The sequence below is a fragment of the Pelophylax lessonae genome, assembly GCF_965119305.1.
Source record: "Pelophylax lessonae genome assembly, chromosome: 3".
NCBI lineage: Eukaryota > Metazoa > Chordata > Amphibia > Anura > Ranidae > Pelophylax > Pelophylax lessonae.
The window spans coordinates 352,404,482-352,425,537 of record NC_138770.1 but is presented as its reverse complement, the minus strand read 5'-3'; the positions used below and the strand labels follow the sequence as shown (position 1 = coordinate 352,425,537).

General features: G+C 42.3%; 1 protein-coding gene across 1 annotated transcript in view; it reads left to right on the top strand.

The window, feature by feature from the left end:
* The window catches only part of IMPG1 (interphotoreceptor matrix proteoglycan 1), a 348,223-nt gene that overhangs the window by 126,100 nt on the left and 201,067 nt on the right, over positions 1 to 21,056 (top strand). Inside the window, exon 8 of the mRNA XM_082249671.1 lies at positions 17,840 to 17,898. Within this exon, the coding sequence (XP_082105797.1) occupies positions 17,840 to 17,898 (59 nt within the window). The remainder of the gene's footprint in view (positions 1 to 17,839; positions 17,899 to 21,056) is intronic.

Sequence of the window (21,056 nt, the reverse complement as noted above, 5' to 3'; positions counted from 1 at the left end):
TTTACCCATTTGTGCTGCTGCAAATACATGGATCTTTTTCACTGTTTTTTGGAGTTTAAGGAGGTATTGGTCCATTGAGAATCTATCTATGGTAGGGGTATGCATTTCCAGCCAAAGATGTTCTGAGAGTCTCATCTGCCTACCTGTCAACACTTCAAAGGGTGTCAACCTGGGTAGCATATGACGGACTTGCTCGGATGGCCATGGCCAGTAACGGCAACAGATTATGCCAGTTCTTACCATTCATGTGGACAAATTTTTTTTAGCATGGTCTTAATCTGCCGATTAGCTCTTTCAACGTGACCTGAAGATTCTGGGTGATATGAAATGTGACATTTTTGCTCCATCCCAACATCTCTAGGCACTCTTTTATCACCTTTCCTGTAAAATGGGTCCCCTGATCTGACTCTATTGATGATGGGAGCCCCCATCTACTGAACACCTGTTCCACCAAAATCTTAGCAGTATTCTGTGCAGTATTACTTTTGGTTGGGAAGATCTCTACCCATTTAGAAATCAGATCTGTGACTACCAAGATGTATCCGTTGTTTCTAGAAGTGACTGGCAAGGGTCCCATGTAATCCATTTGCAAGGCATTCCATGGCCCTTCTTTCATTCATATTCTTAAAGGGGCATTGATCTTCCTTGGTGCGGGGATAACCTGGGTCCATACAATACAACTCTGACAATATTGTTTTACATCTGACACCATAGAAGGCCACTATCCTATGTTCTTGAGCCTCTCAGCTGTTTTTTCTGACACTTCATGAACTAAATAAATAATTTCATTTTGGTAATTTTCAGGAACCACCCAGGTTATTTTATCTCCCTGATGCAACAATACCTTTTGATCTTCTGATAATGTGAAGTGTTTTATGTACTTGGCCAAAGAATTCCCCTCAGATAGTTCTCGAGTCTCATTTTTCAGTATCTGCATTATTTCTTTAATGTTGTCATCCTGCCTTTGTATGTCCCAAATATCCAGAACTTTTATGCAGGATTTTGTGAAACAGTGGGGCACAAGACTGAGTCTGGCAAATTGGAGAGAATTTCCCAGCTCTCCCCTCCTTGTGCTCCTTGTTTAGACAAACCATCCGCCACCTCATTTTGTTCCTAGTATGGAGCAGTAACTGAATGACCTTTTCCTTTGCAGACCCATGGCTTGACTGTCAATTTTTGGACCAATGTGACAATGTATCTCAAAAGGGATTCATGTTTCAGTGGAGAACCATCTGAGGACATGTACTGGTGGGTGTGCAAAAAGGGCAAAATTCTGTAAAAGCATTACAGTCCCAAGCAGAATCTGAGTATAAGGCAATTTCTTGGTCCCCTTTCATCAATTCTAGGGCATGAGCGGTTGCAGCCATCTCAGCAAATTTTGCTGATTTGACTTGACATGACCGAGAGATTGATGTTTGGGTCTTTGCTTGTGAATTGATAACGTATATTCCAAATCCTGCATGTGGGGAACCCTCCACATAAAAACATGATCCATCTTACAGTTGCTAATGGAGATTATACATAAACTCCTCATAAGGCAACAAATTCCTTAATAGTTTCAAATGTATTCTTTTTTTATATGGACAGAAACCAAGGCCTAGTTGTAACACCCTCACCTCATCAGAGGGTAGTGTATAGGAAGATAGGTTAATGATCTGCATGTGATCTGAATTTAAGTCTTTTTTTGTTTTGTATGCTACCAAATTGCTTTTTTGGATCTTCTAAATGGATTGGGCTCTGGGATGCTTGTTGGGTAGATCTTACTGCCTGTAGCACCTGCCCTTTAATTATCCCTTGTGAGTAAAAAAAAGAGAATAAAAGGTCCCTCCACCAAACGCATGAGTAACGCCATCTGCAAAAATTCTTAAAAGATTAAAAACACCAGAGGCATGAGAAAGTTAACATTTTCTTGTATGTTTGATCTTTTAGAGTGGGTATTCTGTGTATTTTGACTTTCTGTCTTAGTTTTATCTCTCCATGTGCGTATAGACGAATGTGTAGATGAGGTCTTGCTGTTGCGAGATGACAGCGAGACCATAGATATTAAAGCATCTGTGTCTGCATCAATAGTATTGTTGATATTTTTAGAAGGAGGGCCAAGGGCGTTTATAGGTCTATTCCTGACTGGACTTGGCCATTTGTATGTATGACCAGTACTGTAAGCCAATAAATCCCTGGACTTTTTTGTTTTTGTTTGTTACCTGCAATGATTTTTTACTGTAAGGCTCCATGAACTCATTCAGAGCTTCCCTCAGGTTTTTATTTACCTGCGGGATTGTGGGAAAAACTATTTTTATAGCATAATCTGTGCTCCTTGGCTTTTGGCCTATGGGGGAGGATGGTTCACTTATGAAGTTATTCTCTTGTACAATCTCTATCTATTGGAACAGTGTGAGTAAAAATCCCTTCTGGCTGTATAGCTATATGTCATGATTCTATGGGTGTGAGCCCATAGGCGAGCAGGTGACACAGGATCTCCTGGTGCATGGAATCGAAGGGCCAGGCGGTGTCCTGCCAGTGACCCCATCATGGGAGTTTGAACTTAGCTGGGTGCTGACCCCAGGTCACGACCCCCAGTGTTCACCCTGCTCACGGGGAGAGTTCCCAAAGACAAAGTGCAGGCACGGATGGATGGATGGATGGAGCAAAAGGATAATGAGCCAAGGTCTAAGCGGGCAGCAGACAAACTTAACCAGGAGAACTAGCCGAGTCAGTACACAAGCGATCAGTCCACTTGCTCAAGCAACCAGAACTTGGTCTGAGTGGGATTTAAATAGGGAGACACATGGGAGGCTGGACAGGAAGTAGCTGGAAGGGAGATATATTAACCATCAGGTGAAGCGGGCGACACCCATAGCTGCTAATTCAGTGCAGCAAGAGCAGAGCACAAGCTTCTGGAACCACAGGTGCCAGCAGATCTACAGGAGCAAAAGGTAAAAAATGTATGCAAAAAGTAAGACATAGATCAGCTCCACATTTTTGGCTACTTTTAAGGCTGTTTCTGCTCTTTTATATAAGTTGCTAATGCTTATAGGGGTCATGTTTAATATGATCCATTTTATATTGTCATGTTTTGCATTGCACTTCTGCGGTTCTTACTAGCCATTTTTACTACATGCCCATTCAATGCCCTGAGACTACCCCAAGCATCTTTCCTACTTGGATTCAGCATCACCAGATCTTGGATATATGTATGCTATTGTTTTATATTATATTATAAATATTCATGTATGTCTGCATATTTTGTGAATAATTGTGATCTATTCCTTATTTAAACAGGGTTCTCCTGAAGAAGCCAGTTAAAGGTGAAATGTGTAGAGACTGGAGCCTAATTGTTTTCTGCAGTCTGGCCTAAATACAGTTATTATACTAAATGTACATTGAACATCATTTTCTATATGTACTGTATACCTTTGAGCTATGGCTTAGCAGAATGAGTGCCTTAGAGAGCCTCTTACATGCAATATGTAATGGCACTGAAATGTTTTTTTGGATATAGACTAAGGAATTTTTGTAAATTATCTTTGAATTTAAATTCACTTTTTTAAAGTTAAGAGGAGCACCTTTAAAATCCTTTTTTTCCTTAGTTTTGCTCTTCTCATATCTCTAATGTATTGTGTATAGTAATATATTTTGGAAACAACTGTAATTCTAAACACTTTGGGTGACATTTATAAAGCAAATTAGCGATGTGATTAGTCACAAATCAGCAAAGTCTCAGAAATTGGTTTACAGAGGATTCTGGGTGTCTGGGAGAGCCAGCAAGCATCAGCTGAAAAATTGTTGTCTCCCATTTCACCCAGATGGAGTGTGTCACTGAAAGTTTCAGCAGAGGCTTTGCAGTGATCACAACATACAATTTGTGAGTTTGTGTCTGCTGGAAATCGCCATGGGAAACTCCCTTAGGAAAAGTCAGCCATGTGGCTGTAACATGGTGCCGTAACCTGTTCTGTGCTTGGAATGTCGATGGAGATAATGCTGCTGGACATTAGGCTGTTTCTCTGAGTTTGGTTCCCTGTGTGCAAATGTCTTCTGTCGCCTCTGGCAACATTGAGGATATTTCTGTAGAGCCTTGGGGGGGGGGGCTAAGAAGCATGTGGGGCCTGCTGTTTGTTCGGCCTATGGTCATACTAATGAAATGGCAGATCAAAGTATTAAGGAGGAAAAAAAAAAAGCTCCAGATTCAGCACACTAAAATGAAGGTGGAGATGCCTACTGCATTGGTGGGTAAGACTCTCACTGATAAAGTAAATGCTGGAAATTCTAAAACCGTAATTTTGGAGACTGTCAGTAAGATTGCTGTGAAGTGGAAATGACTCCAGTTAGGAGACTGGCTTTATATATTGAAGGTGACTTTCCTCTATACCTATACAATGCACTAAATAATAGAGAGGCAGAAGTTAAAAATGCACGTGCAAACATCATGGTGATTGCTGCTGATAAAAAAAAGGCAATGTGAAAATAAAAATGAGGTAATGAAGACTGGTATATCTGAAAATGCTCCTGTGTTTAATGAAGAGCCACAGGCTCACCGAGTTGGAAATGTTTATGTGCTTAGTGCAGAGTTACAGGCTCCCAGTGATGAGATTGTGGTAATGGAACCTGCTGTGTTTAGCAATGCGATATTGCAATACTTAAAGATGAAATGTGCAATGTTTCTACTCTTCTGCCACTGTTTTTCTACATCTCCCTGGACAGATTGACAGGTACTGCAGAGTACTTTTGATACACAAAACAATTACACTGGAATAGTTTGGTGAAAAGTTTATTATTAATGTTAAACAAGATCTCTTTATGTCACAGTGGGGCCAAAGAAGCTGGTTTTGGTGAAAGTATGAGATGGCACAAGGAAATTAAGAGATTGGGGTCACTAAACCAAAGTTGGGCTCATTGAACAAAGGACAAATGCCAGCACAGTTGGTGGCAGAGTGTTATATGCTAGAGATGCACTCTGAAGCTGCTGCAGTGTGTGTGTCTTCTGCTGAAACCTCCCTGCAAGGATTTGACAAACAGAATGTTTTTATTGCTGACAATGATGAAATGTGTAATTCATTGCATAATTATGGCGAGCTGGTTGCATCGGTTGATGGTAAACCAGAAGAACATGAGGCTGAAACATGTAATGAGATGGGTGATTGCTTAACAATCACAGCAGAAAAAAATAATGAAACCAAAGTATGCCCCCTACTGGTTCAGGAGGGCAGTTTAAGAAAAGATTTTCCAAAGTTTAGGCCGGATGCAGAGGCAGACAGTGTACTAAGACAAGGTCCTCTACAGGTTAGGGAGTGTGGTTTGAAGAAAAACTTTACTAAATAGCTTATATGCCCAAAAGACGACTTGAATAAGGAGTTAGAATCTTTAAAAGTGTTACATGATTCAGCAGCAACGCGATCATTGCAGATAGTCTAGACAGGTATTTTCATCGAATGCCTCCCCATGATCCTGGGCATGATTCTGGCATCTGATATAAATAATAAGGTATGTGGGCATTTGATTAGCAAACTACACTTGTACTCCACACCCAATTTAAGCTGGGCATACATGTACCAAAAGTCAGCTGATTCAGCAGGTGCCAGCAGACTTTCAGTATGTGTGTACCACTGTCTGTTACATGGAAGTGGGTCTGACAACCAGCTTCTGCCAAACAGTCATGCTGGAAAACGAGCATTTGATCAGTGCTTGCAGCTAATCTGTGTATTCTGATGGGACAGATTTATTTTTTCCGTTCAACCTCTGTCAACAGATTTGTAGTAAGCAGCATTTGAAGTGTGTGTGCAGATGTACTGTATATTCTGTGCTAAATCTATGCTGTATTACAATTTCTATTCAATCCAGATAATTAAAGGATAACTCCACTTTTGTGGGGAAAAAATCAGCAAATAAAGAAAAACAATATAGCGTATACAATTGCGACACAAATGATATTGTAATTGAATGTTATTAAAAATGACCTTTCCTTTTCAATTTGCAGCTGTTGTAATTTTCTGAAAATGTAATGCAATATGGCTACCTGGAGGTGTTCTGTACACAGAATGTGTACTGCCCACACCCCAGAAACATAATTTCCTGCTTGTGTGATTGGCTCACCAATTTTCCCAGAAGTTTGCCTAAGATACAAGTCAGATTTCAGGCATCCCCTGCAACAAAAATGTCATTTTTGGTGAGATACTCCCAATAGAACCACGTCTAAAGGGATGCAGGCCCAGCAGATTTCCTCATTAGAGCCCTGCAGCTGCCACAGGTGATAGATAATTATGAAACCACTCCCATTTGACTCCTCACTCAGCATAGAGGCACAGAGAAACAAACAATGATTTCTTCAGAATAACAAAAGGTAGGAATCTGCAACAAAATTGGTTAAAATCCCTGCAATGTAAAGAGATCGCCCAGAGGGGAATGTTTTTTTCTCAACAACAGTGGAGTTACGCTTAATATTTAAATTCATAGAAAACTTGTGGAACTGCTTTTGAACCACAATTTATCAGGCATTTTAATTTACATTAAACATGGCCCCAGACTGTGAAATAGCCTCATGTCATTTTATCTTATGTAAACCCTTGGTATCTCTTTCCAAAAGTGAGTGTCACTCAGTAAAAACAATATCCTACTCACCTTGGCACACAATGTTTTTTGTTTGGCATGATTAGTAGAAATGTGCATGAAGGAAAAATGTATTTTGTTTTGGATTCTTTTGTTAAGTAAATCCTTTCATTTCATCATATTCGTTATGTTAGAATGATCATTTTTGGAATTTGTTTTGTATATTCGGATTCATTTTGTATATTCATTGTTCTGAATCAATTTGTATTATCAGTAGTTATTTTGGAAGACTGGCTTTATTAATTTTAATGTTAACTCCTTATCTGGGAGATTACTTATGCATTCATCAGTCATCCCTGTTAGTCCAACCCACAAAGAAAAATGGAATAAAAGTAACGAATGGAACAACATTTATTTTGGATTCATTTGTTATGTAATGATTCGGAGTTTCTGATGGATCCACCTCCATCCAACCCAAACACAATAAGTAGGAATCATCTTATTTCATATTAATGAATGTTCTCTCCAGTTCAACTCCAAAACAAAGAATAGTATTAAAATATCCAAGCTAGGTTGACTAGAATAAATAAATAATTAGGGATGATTGAACTTTTGAAAAGTTCGGTTCGACCAGAACACCCAAACTTCCCGAAAGTTCGGCCCAAATTTCAGAACCCCATTGAAATAAATGGGACTCGAACTTCGGTAATCAAAAAACACCATTTTGAAGCCCTAAAACCCAATAAATGCCCCTAAAAAGTGCCTAGGGTTCTGGGTCATGCCCCAGGGACTGTTAATCAGACAAAAAAAAGTCCTTACAAATTGTCATTTTTGATAGAGAGCCAATTATTGAAAAAATTATTGAAAAAAAAATGAGATTTCTTTGCATTTAGTGTCTGGGGGTCTAAAAAGTGTACATTTGAAGTTTCAGCTCTGTAGCATGTCCAGAACCAGAAAAAAGAGTTCGTTTTTCAACACACATGTATGTATATATACACATACACATATATAGGTGTGAAAGTAGCAGAACCCTATGGCTGCGCTAATGAAATTATTTATTAACAGCCATAGGACTTTGCTCCTTTCACACCTATATGTGTGTATGTGTATAAATACATATAAGTGTGTGTGTATATATACCACTATACACAAGTTCAGATGTTATGCCTGCCTTCAAAGAGACCCAAAAAATGCCCAAGAAAAACGCCTGCAACAACACACTTAGGCATTTTTGTAGCAGGCGTTTTTTTTGGGCATTTTTTGGGCGTCTGTGGAGGCAGGCATAACATCTGAACTTGTGTATAGGGGTATATATACACACACACTTATATGTATTTATACACATACACACATATAGGTGTGAAAGGAGCGAAGTCCTATGGCTGTTAATTATTTCATTAGCGCAGCCATAGGGTTCTGCTACTTTCACACCTATATATGTGTATGTGTATATATATACATACATGTGTGTGTGTATATATACCCCTACACAGAAGTTCAGATGTCATGCCTGCCTCCAAACATGTCCACAAAAAAGCCCAATAAAACGCCTGCAACAAAACGGCCAGGTGTGAAAGGAGCTAAGCCACTATCCTGTTCTATAGCAATTCTAATAGAAACAATCTTTTTTCTATGGCTTTCTATGGCGGTCAGCCGGTCACCCTGACATGGAAGGGTTTGGTCACCCTGCCATAGCAGTCAGAGTCAGTTAACCCTACACTTCACTACAGTCCCCTGACACTTAACACTTTCCCTACAGAAACTAGATTATTAAATCTAACTATAGTGGAAAATAATACCCTAACTACACTAGATATCCCTTTCCTCACACTAATAATTGCTAAATGACACTTTGAAGCAGGAGTGACAGAACTACTTCCACTCTCTTCCACAGCCCTGTATTACAATGCTAGAGATTTGGCGGGGCTATCTTATATACTGGGGGGCGTATTCACTACTGATTGGCCTCTGGACCCCCTAGTCACTCCAATCACATTTTACTGATGGTTCTCGTCCAATCACTGGTTTTTAAAGCCCAGTTCCTGTCCCATTGCATTTTGGTTGGTTCTGGTTGCTGAATTCCGAACTTTTTCAGCAAAAAGTTCGAAATTCGGCCGAATTTCGAACAGTCAATGTTCGGGTCGAACCGATGTTTGACCCGAACCGTTCGATCATCCCTATAAATAATATGTGTATACCCAAATTAATTCTGATCATTGGCTATGTCATTACATTATTTCAGATGCATCATGTTATCCAAATAAAACAAATAAATATGAATACATTTGTTGTTTTTGTTATAATTTATTTCAGATTCATGGAAATCCATTACTATTGTAATTCTGGGGTTTGAATACTTCCGAATCTCCAAAAAACTAAAATTTACGGGTCATACTTAGATTTCCAAACTTTCACCCTCCCATCCCTTCTGACATTTTTGCATCTACTAAGAGCCCATGTCCTTTTTTGCCCCTCCCATGCTCCAATTTATAATGGCTTTTTAAAATAACCTGCCCCATAACACATATAGTAGCATAATGTTCTTCTTTTGAATCTAAATCCCTTTGTCCTGTTTTCTGCAGTAATAAAGAGATTGGATGAAAGGTCTAGTTTAGTGTAACATTTTGGTAGTTGAATAGTCGATTTTTATAGAGCTCTATACATCCCTGTAGAAAATGGGACAAAGGGATTTTGATTCAAAAGAAGGACATTATGCTACTACGTGTGTTATGGGGAGGATGAGGCATCCTGGGTGCTTGTAGACAATGTGCTACAGTGCAATTACTGAAGTAGAGGTCTGCTGTTCAATCTAGGACTGATGAAAAGGTGACTGCATGCTGCAGCTGAAAAAGGTGAAACACAGCCACCCTACTGCAGATACAGGCTGCAGTGCAGTTTGCAGCATAGTGTTTGAACAATTTCTTTCCTACTGCTATGTCAGAACACCATAAAAAAAATTGCATATCCTCCTATAACTCCAAACCCCTAACTTGGATATCACCAGCTAGTAAGAACTCTGCAGTGATCTCTGCCTGTCATGTGGCATTTCTGGAAGGAAAATTATGCTTTTAGGAATCTATCTGCTTGTAGTACTAGACTAACCTGAAGAACCATGAAGTAGAAATGGACTTGATTCGTATAAACATGATTTTCGGCAATTATCTACCCCATGTATAAAAGGTAGTCGGAGAGGTAGGAAGAAGAGGTGGTTGCCTTGGGCACAAAATGGACAGGACCTGCAAACTACAAACTATGATGTCACTGTTGTTAGTTCAAAATGTTGGTGAAATGTGTATTGTTAGTCCCGGAGATCAGTGAAGTGTGTATTATCAGTCCTGTCAGTGGAAAGCATATTGTCATTAACACTGAAAGTGTCTCTGTGGACATGTTTCAATTTGTGTACAGTATTGATTGTCTCTCTGCAGATGGATTTCAGATTGTGGTAGTATGGTACTGAGCATGGACTTTGTTACTGGTGGTATCAGTACAGCACTGATTCTGTTTGTAGTTGGGGCAGTTAATTCCTGTGTTTCTTTGCCCAACTATTTAAGTTATGTTATTTTTTTAATGCAGTTAAATAATCACTTAATATTTAATCCAAGGTGTTTGTAATTTTATTTAATTGCACTTAACTTAATAAGAATATACAGTAAGTATTGTGGCTTAGAACTCTAATTGGCATTAACCAATGATTTCCCCGTCATGGTCTACTTTTTGGTGTTTTCAGGAGAGAAGACAAAGGTGTCTGGAAAGGTGGGAAAAAAAGGGGGAAGAAAGAAAAAAAAAAAAAGAAGAGGGGTGGGTGTTAGAGGAAGGGGGAAGACTTCCTCACCCCAGTGGAAGTCCAATATGATCAGTGTTGGGAAAGCTTCTCACTGTCAGAAAACATCACAGTGGGAGCAATTCCCCAATCCACATCTTTTTTTATTATTATTCAATACACTGGTTTAACGAAAAAAAAAATGATTAATGTATGTGATGCCTTAGTGTACCCAGGTATTTGACATGGGATGATGACTATTTCAATGAGAAGTTCTGTTTTTATGTTTGAGTTGCCCAGAGGACTATTGTGATATAGTGTTGAGCGAACACGGACTGTATTATTCGTGTTCGTACCGAATAATTGGATTTTTGTTACCCGAACACGGACCCGAAAACTTTACTGTATGTTCGGGTTTAAAATCCATGTTCGGTCATTTTATTTCCGGGTTTGTATGTATTGGCGCGCTTTTAATGGCGGGCTTTCAACAGCCAATCAACAAGCGTTTAACTGGTGTGCCTTAAGCCATCCCAGCCATGCCTACAAATGTATTAGTAGCTGTGATTGGCCATCTGAAGCATGTGACCAAGTCTTTATAAGTTCGAGACCGAGCGCTGCTGCGTCATTCTGCTGTAGTACAGGGACAGAGCACACATCATACGTGCTGGCTGCTGATTAGGGACAGACAGTCAAAAATCATATTGTGTCCGAAAAGAATTCAGGGACAGGTCGGAGTGCAGGCAGGGCGAGATATTAGGGCATTTTAGGGTGAGGCTGGAGATATTTAGGGTCAGTGTTCTACAATCGATTTTGCTGTGTGGCGGGGGTTTGCAGTGTCGGCAGTGACCGATCTTATCGATCATTTTAGGGCAAGGCTGGAGATAGGCAGGGTCAGTGGTCCACATCGATTTTGCTGTGTGTGGGGTGGTGTGAACACAATCTTTTTGCCCGCTGAGGAGGAGGGAGAAAAAAGTATTTTTTATCAGTCAGTTGTGTGCAGCGTTTTTCCTTCAGTGCTGCTGACTGTGATAATACACTGTTGTGTTCACATGTGCTATTATTGAGTGATTTCAAAAGTTATACACTTTTTTCTATTCCACTATTCAATATACACCGTTTTGGGTTAAAAAATTTAATTGTGGCATAGTCTGTACTAATCTATTTAAAAATTACAAACTTAAAAGGGGAATTTTCTTTTTTTTTCCCTCCATAGCCTGCAGCAGAGCTGACTGATATAAGACACTGCTGTTCACATATGCTATTGAAAAATCACCAATTTTATATCATATTTTCTATTACGTTATTCAATCTACACCCTTGGGGTAAAAACAATTAAATTGCGGGATAGTCTGTATCGGTACATGTGAGATACACCTTTCCAATTTTAGGGGCGCATCTCATACCGCCGAGGATTGCAGGGTGCTTCAGTGTGCCTCTTGCCTGTTCCAAATTCCTCCTACTCCTCATCCTGCCTTTGGGGGTACAAAAAATAGTAATTTGGGCCTAGTCTGGGTCTGTACGTGTGAGATACATACACCTTTTGATATCATATTTTCTATTCCCCTATTCAATCTACACCTTTGGGGTAAAAACAATTAAATTGCAGGATAGTCTGTATCGGTACGTGTGAGATACACCTTTCCAATTTTTGGGGCGCATCTCATACCGCCGAGGATTGCAGGGTGCTTCAGTCTGCCTCCTGCCTGTTCCGAACTCCTCCTACTCCTCATCCTGCCTTTGGGGGTACAAAAAATAGTAATCGGGGCCTAGTCTGGTTCTGTACGTGTGAGATACATACACCTTTTGATATCATATTTTCTATTCCGCTACTCAATCTACACCCTTGGGGTAAAAACAATTAAATTGCTAAATTGCGGGATAGTCTGTATCGGTACGTGTGAGATACACCTTTCCAATTTTTGGGGCGCATCTCATACCGCCGAGGATTGCAGGGTGCTTCATTTTGCCTCCTGTTCGGACCTCCTCCTACTCCTCATCCTCATCCTGCCTTTAGGGTACAAAAAATTTTAATCGGGGCCTAGTCTGTGTTTGTACGTGTGAGATACACCACCGTTTTGTAAAATTTTTCCTATTCCGCTATTCAATATACACCCTATTTGATTGTAAAAAATTCAATTACGGCATAGTCTGTATCGGTACATGTGAGATACACCTTTTTAAATTTGTTTGGCGCATCTCCTTCCACCGCCGAGGATTGCAGGGTGCTTCAGTTTGCCTCCTGTTCCGAACTCCTCCTACTCCTCTTCCTCATCCTGCCTTTAGGGTACAAAAAATTGTAATCAGGGCCTAGTCTGTGTTTGTACGTGTGAGATACACCATTTTTTATCCTTTTTTCTATTCCGCTATTCAATATACACCCTGTTTGAGTGTAAAAAATTTAATTACGGCATAGTCTGTATCGGTACATGTGAGATACACCTTTTTAAATTTGTTTGGCGCATCTCCTTCCACCGCCGAGGATTGCAGGGCGCTTCAGTTTGCCTCCTGTTCCCAACTCCTCCTACTTCTCTTCCTCATCCTGCCTTTAGGGTGCAAAAAATTGTAATCGGGGCCTAGTCTGTGTTTGTACGTGTGAGATACACCGTATTATAAAATTTTTCCTATTCCGCTATTCAATTTACACCCTTTTGGAGTGTAAAAAATTAAATTACGGCATAGTCTGTATCGGTACGTGTGAGATACACCTTTTAAATTTGTTTGGCGCATCTCCTTCCACCGCCAAGGATTGCAGGGCGCTTCAGTTTGCCTCCTGTTCCGAACTCCTCCTACTCCTCTTCCTCATCCTCCCTTTAGGGTACAAAAAATTTTAATTGGGGCCTAGTCTGTGTTTGTACGTGTGAGATACACTGTTTTTTATCCTTTTTTCTATTCTGCTATTCAATATACACCCTTTTGGGGTAAAAAAAATTTAATTGCGGCATAGTTTGCATATTTGACTGTGAGATACACCCGTGCGATACTGTTGTTGTTTTGTTCCGCTATTCAATAAACACCTTTCTAGGGCAAGATCATAAATTACAGAAATATGAGGAGACCGTCAAATTGGGGCCGTGGCCTGGGTCGTGGTGCTGCTGATAGAGCTCCTGTAGCAAGGAGAGTACGTGGTCGATCTGTGCCAGCTACACGCACAAATGAAACACCTTCCTCAAGTGTGAGTAGGCGACAGAACCTGCAGCAGTATTTGGTAGGGCATCATGCGCCTCTAGAAGTGATGAGGCCAGAAGAAGTACAAGCGATAGTAGATTGGGTTGCTGACAGTGCCTCCAGTTCCTTCACATTGTCTCCCACCCAGTCTACTGCAGAAAGGTCAGAGTTGGCACCTGCAGCCAATGTCCAACCATCTTTCACCTCACCCCCTTGCAAATCAGGCAAGCAGTCTGAGCCCCAAGTCATGCAGCAGTCTCTTCTTCTTTTTGATGACTCTGTCAGCAGGGTTTCCCAGGGCCATCCACCTATCCCTGCCCCAGAAGTGGAAGAGATTGAGTGCAGCGATGCCCAACCACTTATTTCTCAAGATGAGTACATGGAAGGACCATCGCAGCACGTCTCCGATGATGACAAAACGCAGGTGCCAACTGCTGCGGCATTCAGAATTGTGGAGACCGACAAGGAGGGCAGGGGTGAAGACTGGGTGGAAGATGATGTGGAGGACGATGAGGTCCTCGACCCCACATGGAATGAAGGTCATGCAGGTGACCTGAGTAGCTGGAGGAAGAGGCGGTGGTCGCACAGAGCCACCAGCACAGCAGAAGAGGGAGCAGGGTGCAGAAGCGGAGCGGCCGTGCCCTAGACACTACGCCTGCTACTGCCCAACGCAGCAAGGGAACGAGCGCACCAAAGCGAGCTCAAAGGAATTCTCTAGCATGGAAGTTCTTCAGAAAATGTGCTGATGACAGGACACGAGTGGTTTGCACCCTGTGCAATCAGAGCCTGAAGCGAGGCATAAACCTTCTCAACCTGAGCACAACCTGCATGATCAGGCATCTAAGTGCAAAGCACGAGCTGCAGTGGAGTAGACACCTTCAAAACCAAGAAAGGTCTCTGGCTCCTCCTGCTTCCTCTTCTGCTGCAGTCTCGGCCTCTCCATCCACATCTGTAGTGATACCGGCACATGCCACCCCGCAAACAGAGGATCTGTCAGCAACACCACCACCTGGGTCACCAACCATCTCCACAATGTCCCGTGGAAGCGTTTAGCTTTCCATCTCCCAAACACTTCAGAGGAAGAGGAAGTACCCCCCTACCCACCCGCGATCCCTGGCCCTGAATGCCAGCATTTCAAAATTCTTGGCCTTTGAAATGCTGTCATTCCGTCTGGTGGAGACGCATAGTTTTAAAAGCCTTATTAGTTTTAAAAGCCTTATGTCGGTGGCTGTCCCACAGTAAGTCGTGCCCAGCCGCCACTACTTTTCCAGGAAAGCCATTCCTTCCCTGCACAACCAAGTGGGGGAAAAAAATCAGGTGTGCACTGCGCAACACCATCTGTGCCATGGTCCACCTAACTACCGATACGTTGACCAGTAAGCACGGTCAGGGGCGTTATATTTCCCTAACGGCACACTGGGTAAATGCAGTGGAGGATGGGCCTGAGGCGGATAGCAATTTGGCACATGTCCTTCCACCACCGAGGATTGCAGGGCGCTTCAGTTTGCCTCCTGTTCCTAACTCCTCCTACTCCGCTTCCTCATCCTCTACCGCCTCCTCATCCGGTCAGCGTAACACCTTCACCACCAACTTCAGCACGGCCAGGGGTAAACGACAGCAGGCAGTTTTAAAACTTGCCTGTTTGGGGGAAAAAACCACACACCGCGCAGGAGTTGTGGAGGAGAATGGAACAGCAGACAAATGAGTGGTTGCTGCCAGCGAGCCTCAAGCCCGGCCTGGTGGTGTGCGATAACGGGCGAAATCTCATAGCAGCTCTGGGCCTAGCCGGTTTGACGCACATCCCTTGCCTGGCGCATGTGCTGAATTTGGTGGTGCAGAGGTTCCTAAAAATTACCCCGATATGTCAGAGCTGCTGCAGAAAGTGCGGGCCGTCTGTGTGCACTTTCGGCGTTCTCACCCTGCTGCTGCTCGCCTGTCAGCGCTGCAGCGTAACTTCGGCCTTCCCGCTCACCGCCTCATATGTGACGTGCCCACAAGGTGGAACTCCACCTTGCACATGCTGGAAAGACTGTGCGAGCAGCAGCAGGCCATAGTAGAGTTTCAGCTGCAGCACGCACGCGTGAGTCGCTCTGCGGAACAGCACCATTTCACCACCAATAACTGGGCCTCCATGCGAGACCTGTTTGCCTTGTTGCGCTGTTTTGAGTACTCCACCAACATGGCCGGTGCCGATGACGCCGTTGTCAGCTTAACTATCCCACTTCTATGCCTCCTTCGAAAAACGATTCGGGCGATGATGGAAGAGAATGTGGCACAGGATGAGGAGGAGGAGGAGGAGGATGAAGAGGTAACATTTCCAAGGCTTTCAGGGCAGTCATTCGCAAGGGGCTCCGAGGGTGGATTCCTGCACACACAAACGCCAGGGACACAAATGTCCAGCAGGGGCACAGTTCTGGAGGATGAGGAGGAGGAGATGGAGGAGGAGATGGAACCATGTTCACAGCAGGGTGGCACCCAGGCCAGCTCATGGCCATCACTGATGCATGGCTAGGGGGATACAGAGGACACAGACGATACACCTCCCACAGAGGACAGCCTTTCGTTGCCTCTGGGCAGCCTGGCACACATGAGCGATTACATGCTGCAGTGTCTCCACAACGACCGCCGAGTTGCCCACATTCCAACTTGTGCTGATTACTGGGTGGCCATTCTGCTGGATCCCCGTTACAAGGACAACGTACCATCCTTAATTCACTCACTGGAGCGCGATCACAAGATGCGTGAGTACAAGCGCACGCTGGTAGACGCGATGCTGCTGGCATTCCCACCTGACAGCGGGGCCACAGTGGAAGCACAAGGCCAAGACAGAGGAGGAGGAGGAAGAGGTAGCCAACGCAACCAGGGCACCGCCAGCACCTCAGAAGACAGGGTTAGCATGACCGAAATGTGGAAAAGCTTTGTCAGCACGCCTCAACAAACAGCAGCACCAGCAGCTCGTATGGAACGTCTTAGCAGGAGGCAGCATTTCACCAACATGGTGGAGCAGTATGTGTGCACACGCCTACATGTAGTGAATGACGGGTCTGCCCCCTTCAACTTCTGGGTCTCCAAATTGGGCACATGGCCTGAGCTTGCCCTTTACGCCTTGGAGGTGCTAGCGTGCCCTGCAGCCAGTGTATTATCTGAACGTGTATTTAGCACGGCTGGGGGCGTTATCACAGACAAGCGCAGCCGCCTGTCCAGAGACAATGTGGACAAGCTCACGTTCATTAAAAGGAACCAGGCATGGATCCCACAGGACTTTTCCGTACCTTGTGCAGAATAGAGATGGATACCGACCTTACCCAGCCATTGTTCTATTTTTGCTCTTTCTCACTCTTTTGGGGTGTACCCTCATTTAAAATGACTGAAAAAAAGCAGTGTTGGCTACCTCGTCCTCCTCCACCGCCGCTTCCACCTACACCGCCCATAGGTGTGCTCAGCCTATTGCATTAGGGTGTGCACCCCAAAGTTTAAATACACATGCATGTGTTTGCCTACATGTATATGGCCCCGGTACATTACTCTCCCTGCTGGCAAAGTGAAATAGAAGTGTGTGGCACTTCTCTTATGGCAGAGCAGGTCCGAGGGAGATCTTTCCCATCTCCTCACTGGCAAACAGAGCGATAATGCTAATGTGCCCTAGGTGATTAGGGTGTGCCCAGGCACACCCGGCACACCCTGTGCGCACGCCTATGACACCGCCACATCCACCACCACCTCAACCTCCCTCCTACTCCATATGGGCCTCGTCCTTCACAGATGAAGAACATTGTTTTATTTTTCTGGGGTTTTTTTGTTGTTTTAAGTTATTTCCCTATCCACATTTGTTTGCAGAGCACTCGCCATGCTCTTAACTACGTTTTGCTGCCATTTGCAGCACTCTAGCCTTTCCATTGGTGTTTTAGAGCCATTTTAGTGCCTGAAAGTTCGGGTCCCCATTGTCTTCAATGGGGTTCGGTGTCCGAGTAAAGTTCGGAAAAAGTCCGGGACACGGACCCAGACTTTTTTTTCGAGTTCGGCCGAACCCGCCGAACACGGACATCCAGGTGTCCACTCAACTCTATTTGTAATTATTATTATGTTTGCATACAAAAGTGCACATGCTGTGTTTATTTAACTGTGGTTGCTAGACAGAATCAAAAGTACTTTTTTTGTGCAAGGTATACAAATAACTGATCTAGAGAATAAAAATATTTAAATCTGCACTTGCAAGCCAGTAGTTCAAAACACATATTGTAGAAGTGAAAAATATTTTTTATTGCAAGAGATGGATAAATTATATATTCAACAAATCAACCAAAGACTTAAACAATACATGCTGCTAAAATGTAATTATCATTCAACATATTTTTTTTGTTTTTTTTTCCTTAGATGCAAAAGGTATTTGAAAAGCTTCCAGGATTCAAAGAAATACAGGTTCTACGATTTAGGTAAGAAAAAAAAATATTTTTCAATTTTTTGACTGTTACAACCAAGTACAGTGTGTTCATCCAGTCTACTACCACAATTCAGTTTGTCAGGCTCAATATCTGAGAATCAGGTGGTAGATTTCCTTCTTACTTTTTTTTTCCTTTCTACTTTTATAAATAAAAAATAAAAAAAATGTTCAAAATGCATAGCACCTCTCTCCTTATTAAAAGGATATCAGCTCAGCATGCCAATCAACTGGCATCCCCACAGGAAGCATTCTGCAGACATACGTTTCCCTGCTATATTAATATTAGCATGTATACCTTTCAGCATTAGGTGGATTGTTTTGGATCGGACCAGAAGCGCCCGAGAATATATCTGCCCCTAGCCTGATTAGATATGATGTGTGCACATCATATGATATGATATGAATCAGATGCTGACACCAAGTTCAGAGTTGAAGATACTTCTATTTTAATTTTACAGTGTCAGTGGTTTATATATATTGTTGATAGTGTCATGAGTTGTACGTAGATAAACATAATGGCATCTGCTTGCTAGTAGCTTCTTAATTGGTCATGTCCGTTATAAGGTAAACCCCCTCCAAGTCTGGAATGTTATCTGTTGGGTGTTGTTTCCTTATGAGGTCGCCATCTTTGCTCAGACAAAGGGAGGGGTAATCTAGCAGCCATTTTGAGTAGGGAAATAAGTTGGAGCACTAACATATATAACATCAACAGTAACACACACACACACATATATATATATATATATATATATATATACATACACACATACATAAGGCATATGGTATGCATCATAAGTGAAATAGGCTTTTCATTATAACCATTGATTACATCCACACCAAGATAATAAATAACTTAATGGTGCTGTTGAAAAGTTTATGTACAATTTATTTGCCCCAAGAAGGGGAAGGCAGCTTGAAGTTTCCTGCACACTGTCCTTGGAAAAAAAAGTCTCCCTCCCCCTCTTTTTTAGCAAAAGGTTATTAGTAATCAACAAATCATCGTTTATCATTGCATCAAGTACCCTTTTATTTAAAAAATCTTGTTATGGGGAAGAAAGTGTTCCCTCTACTTTTTAGTATGGGGTTTCTTTAGTATGGGGTAAGTAGTACCCCTTTAGTATGGGGTAAAGTAGATAGGTGAAACTAAGATCACTTTGTATAACCATTACATAAAGTATACCAGTTCCAGGGAAGACTAACCACCTCCATATCCCAAGATACTGTAAATAACCTGTAACGGATCTTAGTACCCCAGGTGGGCACATCCGCTGGACCTGTGTCTCCTGTCCTCCAAACGCACCCGCAGCCTGCAGATTAGCCATACCCAGCCCTTAACTCCTCAATCACGAGACAATCCACACAGGTGTTGAGGGTTAACCATGCAGAGCTTAAACTGTTTATTAAATTCCAAGACATACAGTTTTACACACAGTTAGGGAAACTCCAAACTGTTTTATGAAATAAAAGGCAATGTCCCCAGGTCTCCAGTATCTTCTGGCCCATAATCTGTCGGTAGGAGGCTTGCGCACAGTCCCCTCCAAAACACACAGTGACAGTGGGTTCTGTCACATAACCAAATTTGTATAGAGTGTATAGAATACACCTCTAAAGATAAGGGGACTTTTAAAGGAAGTGGTGTCGTCATTGAGGTGAGCATGTACACATGGGTTTTCAATTAAAATAAAAAAGTTTTATTTGTACAAACATAGTAAAAATAATTTTTAAATAGATGTAAAAACATATATGCAGCTAAAAAGCAGCGCAGATCAAATTGTAGTGAATTAACAGGGATTCGTAGGTGCATAAAGGTCCAACGCGTTTCACAGAAGAACACTTTCTCTGCTTCTTCAGGGAACTTGGTTATATATCTACATTTTTATAAATTACAAAAATAAACAACATCATATTATAGTTCCTAAGTTGTGTCATTGTTATGTAGACAGCACAAAAGTGAATCTATGCTCAAAGTTATCCTTTTTGTCTTGTCTATGTCTCCAAACAGTGTGACGTAACCCGACCATAAAGCAACCAGACAGTGTCTGAAGGATTCTAGACCGCACTTAGCACTTGCAGAATAGGTCCCAAATATATTCGGACAGCTGAAATATAGATTACTTCAAAAGTCAGGGTAAAGCCATGCTTAGGAGGGCCACACATCACAACACAGTCACCAAGTTGATCACCACCTAACAGCCCCCCACCTATCCCACACCCAAACACACAACATAACACCAAATCGACCCACACCAAGAAAGATACCCCACCACAAGCAGTCTAACCCCTATTCATACCATCCTCCACAGAACAAAACACGCTATCCCCATCCACCTGCAAACAACGAATGGACACAGCCCCCCCCCCCCCCCGAGCATACATCAAGACTTAACCACTCCACATCCCAATGCACAGCATGACTGCACATATACTTGGCACATATTTCAATAGCGATAATGGCCAACCATGGCGCCCATGCTGGATGTGACGTAGTGGGCCTGCGAGCGGTACCAACCATGGCGCCCACCCCAGATGTGACGTAGTGGGCCAGCAAGCAGCCTTGTCATTTCCAGTTTGACCGTACTTAGTGTGGGGATGGCGAGGCATGGAGTTGGGTGTGATACGGCAGTCTCTCATGTCACGCTGTCTCACAGTGATTGATTTTTTTTATCTATTTTAAAATTATTTTTACTATGTTTGTACAAATAAAACATTTTCACTTTAATTGAAAACCTTTATGCTCATGCTCACCTCAATGACAATGCCACTTCCTATAAATTTCTCCTTATCTTTAGAGGTATATTCTATACTCTCTAAACAAATTTGGTTGTTTACACTTTGTATAACCAATCATGTGCAAGGGATTACATTTTTAAACAGATCTGAACAGATTTTAGGATGAACAGATCTTCATCCTAAAAACTAGGCTAAGTTCATGTGGAAAATAGAAAATGATCTGCTCCTTTAGTAGATCAACCCCATTGACTCACTGAAAAAGTAAAATTGATTCAGAATTAGCGTAAGCAGTTCATTGTGATGCACCTTTCCAAAATGCAAAGAAATGCTATTCTATTTGTGAGGCGCTGTCTGCCAGGATGGTGAACAGTGTGTTATGTGTCACATAGATTTCTCACTAACACATGGTGTGGGACTCCA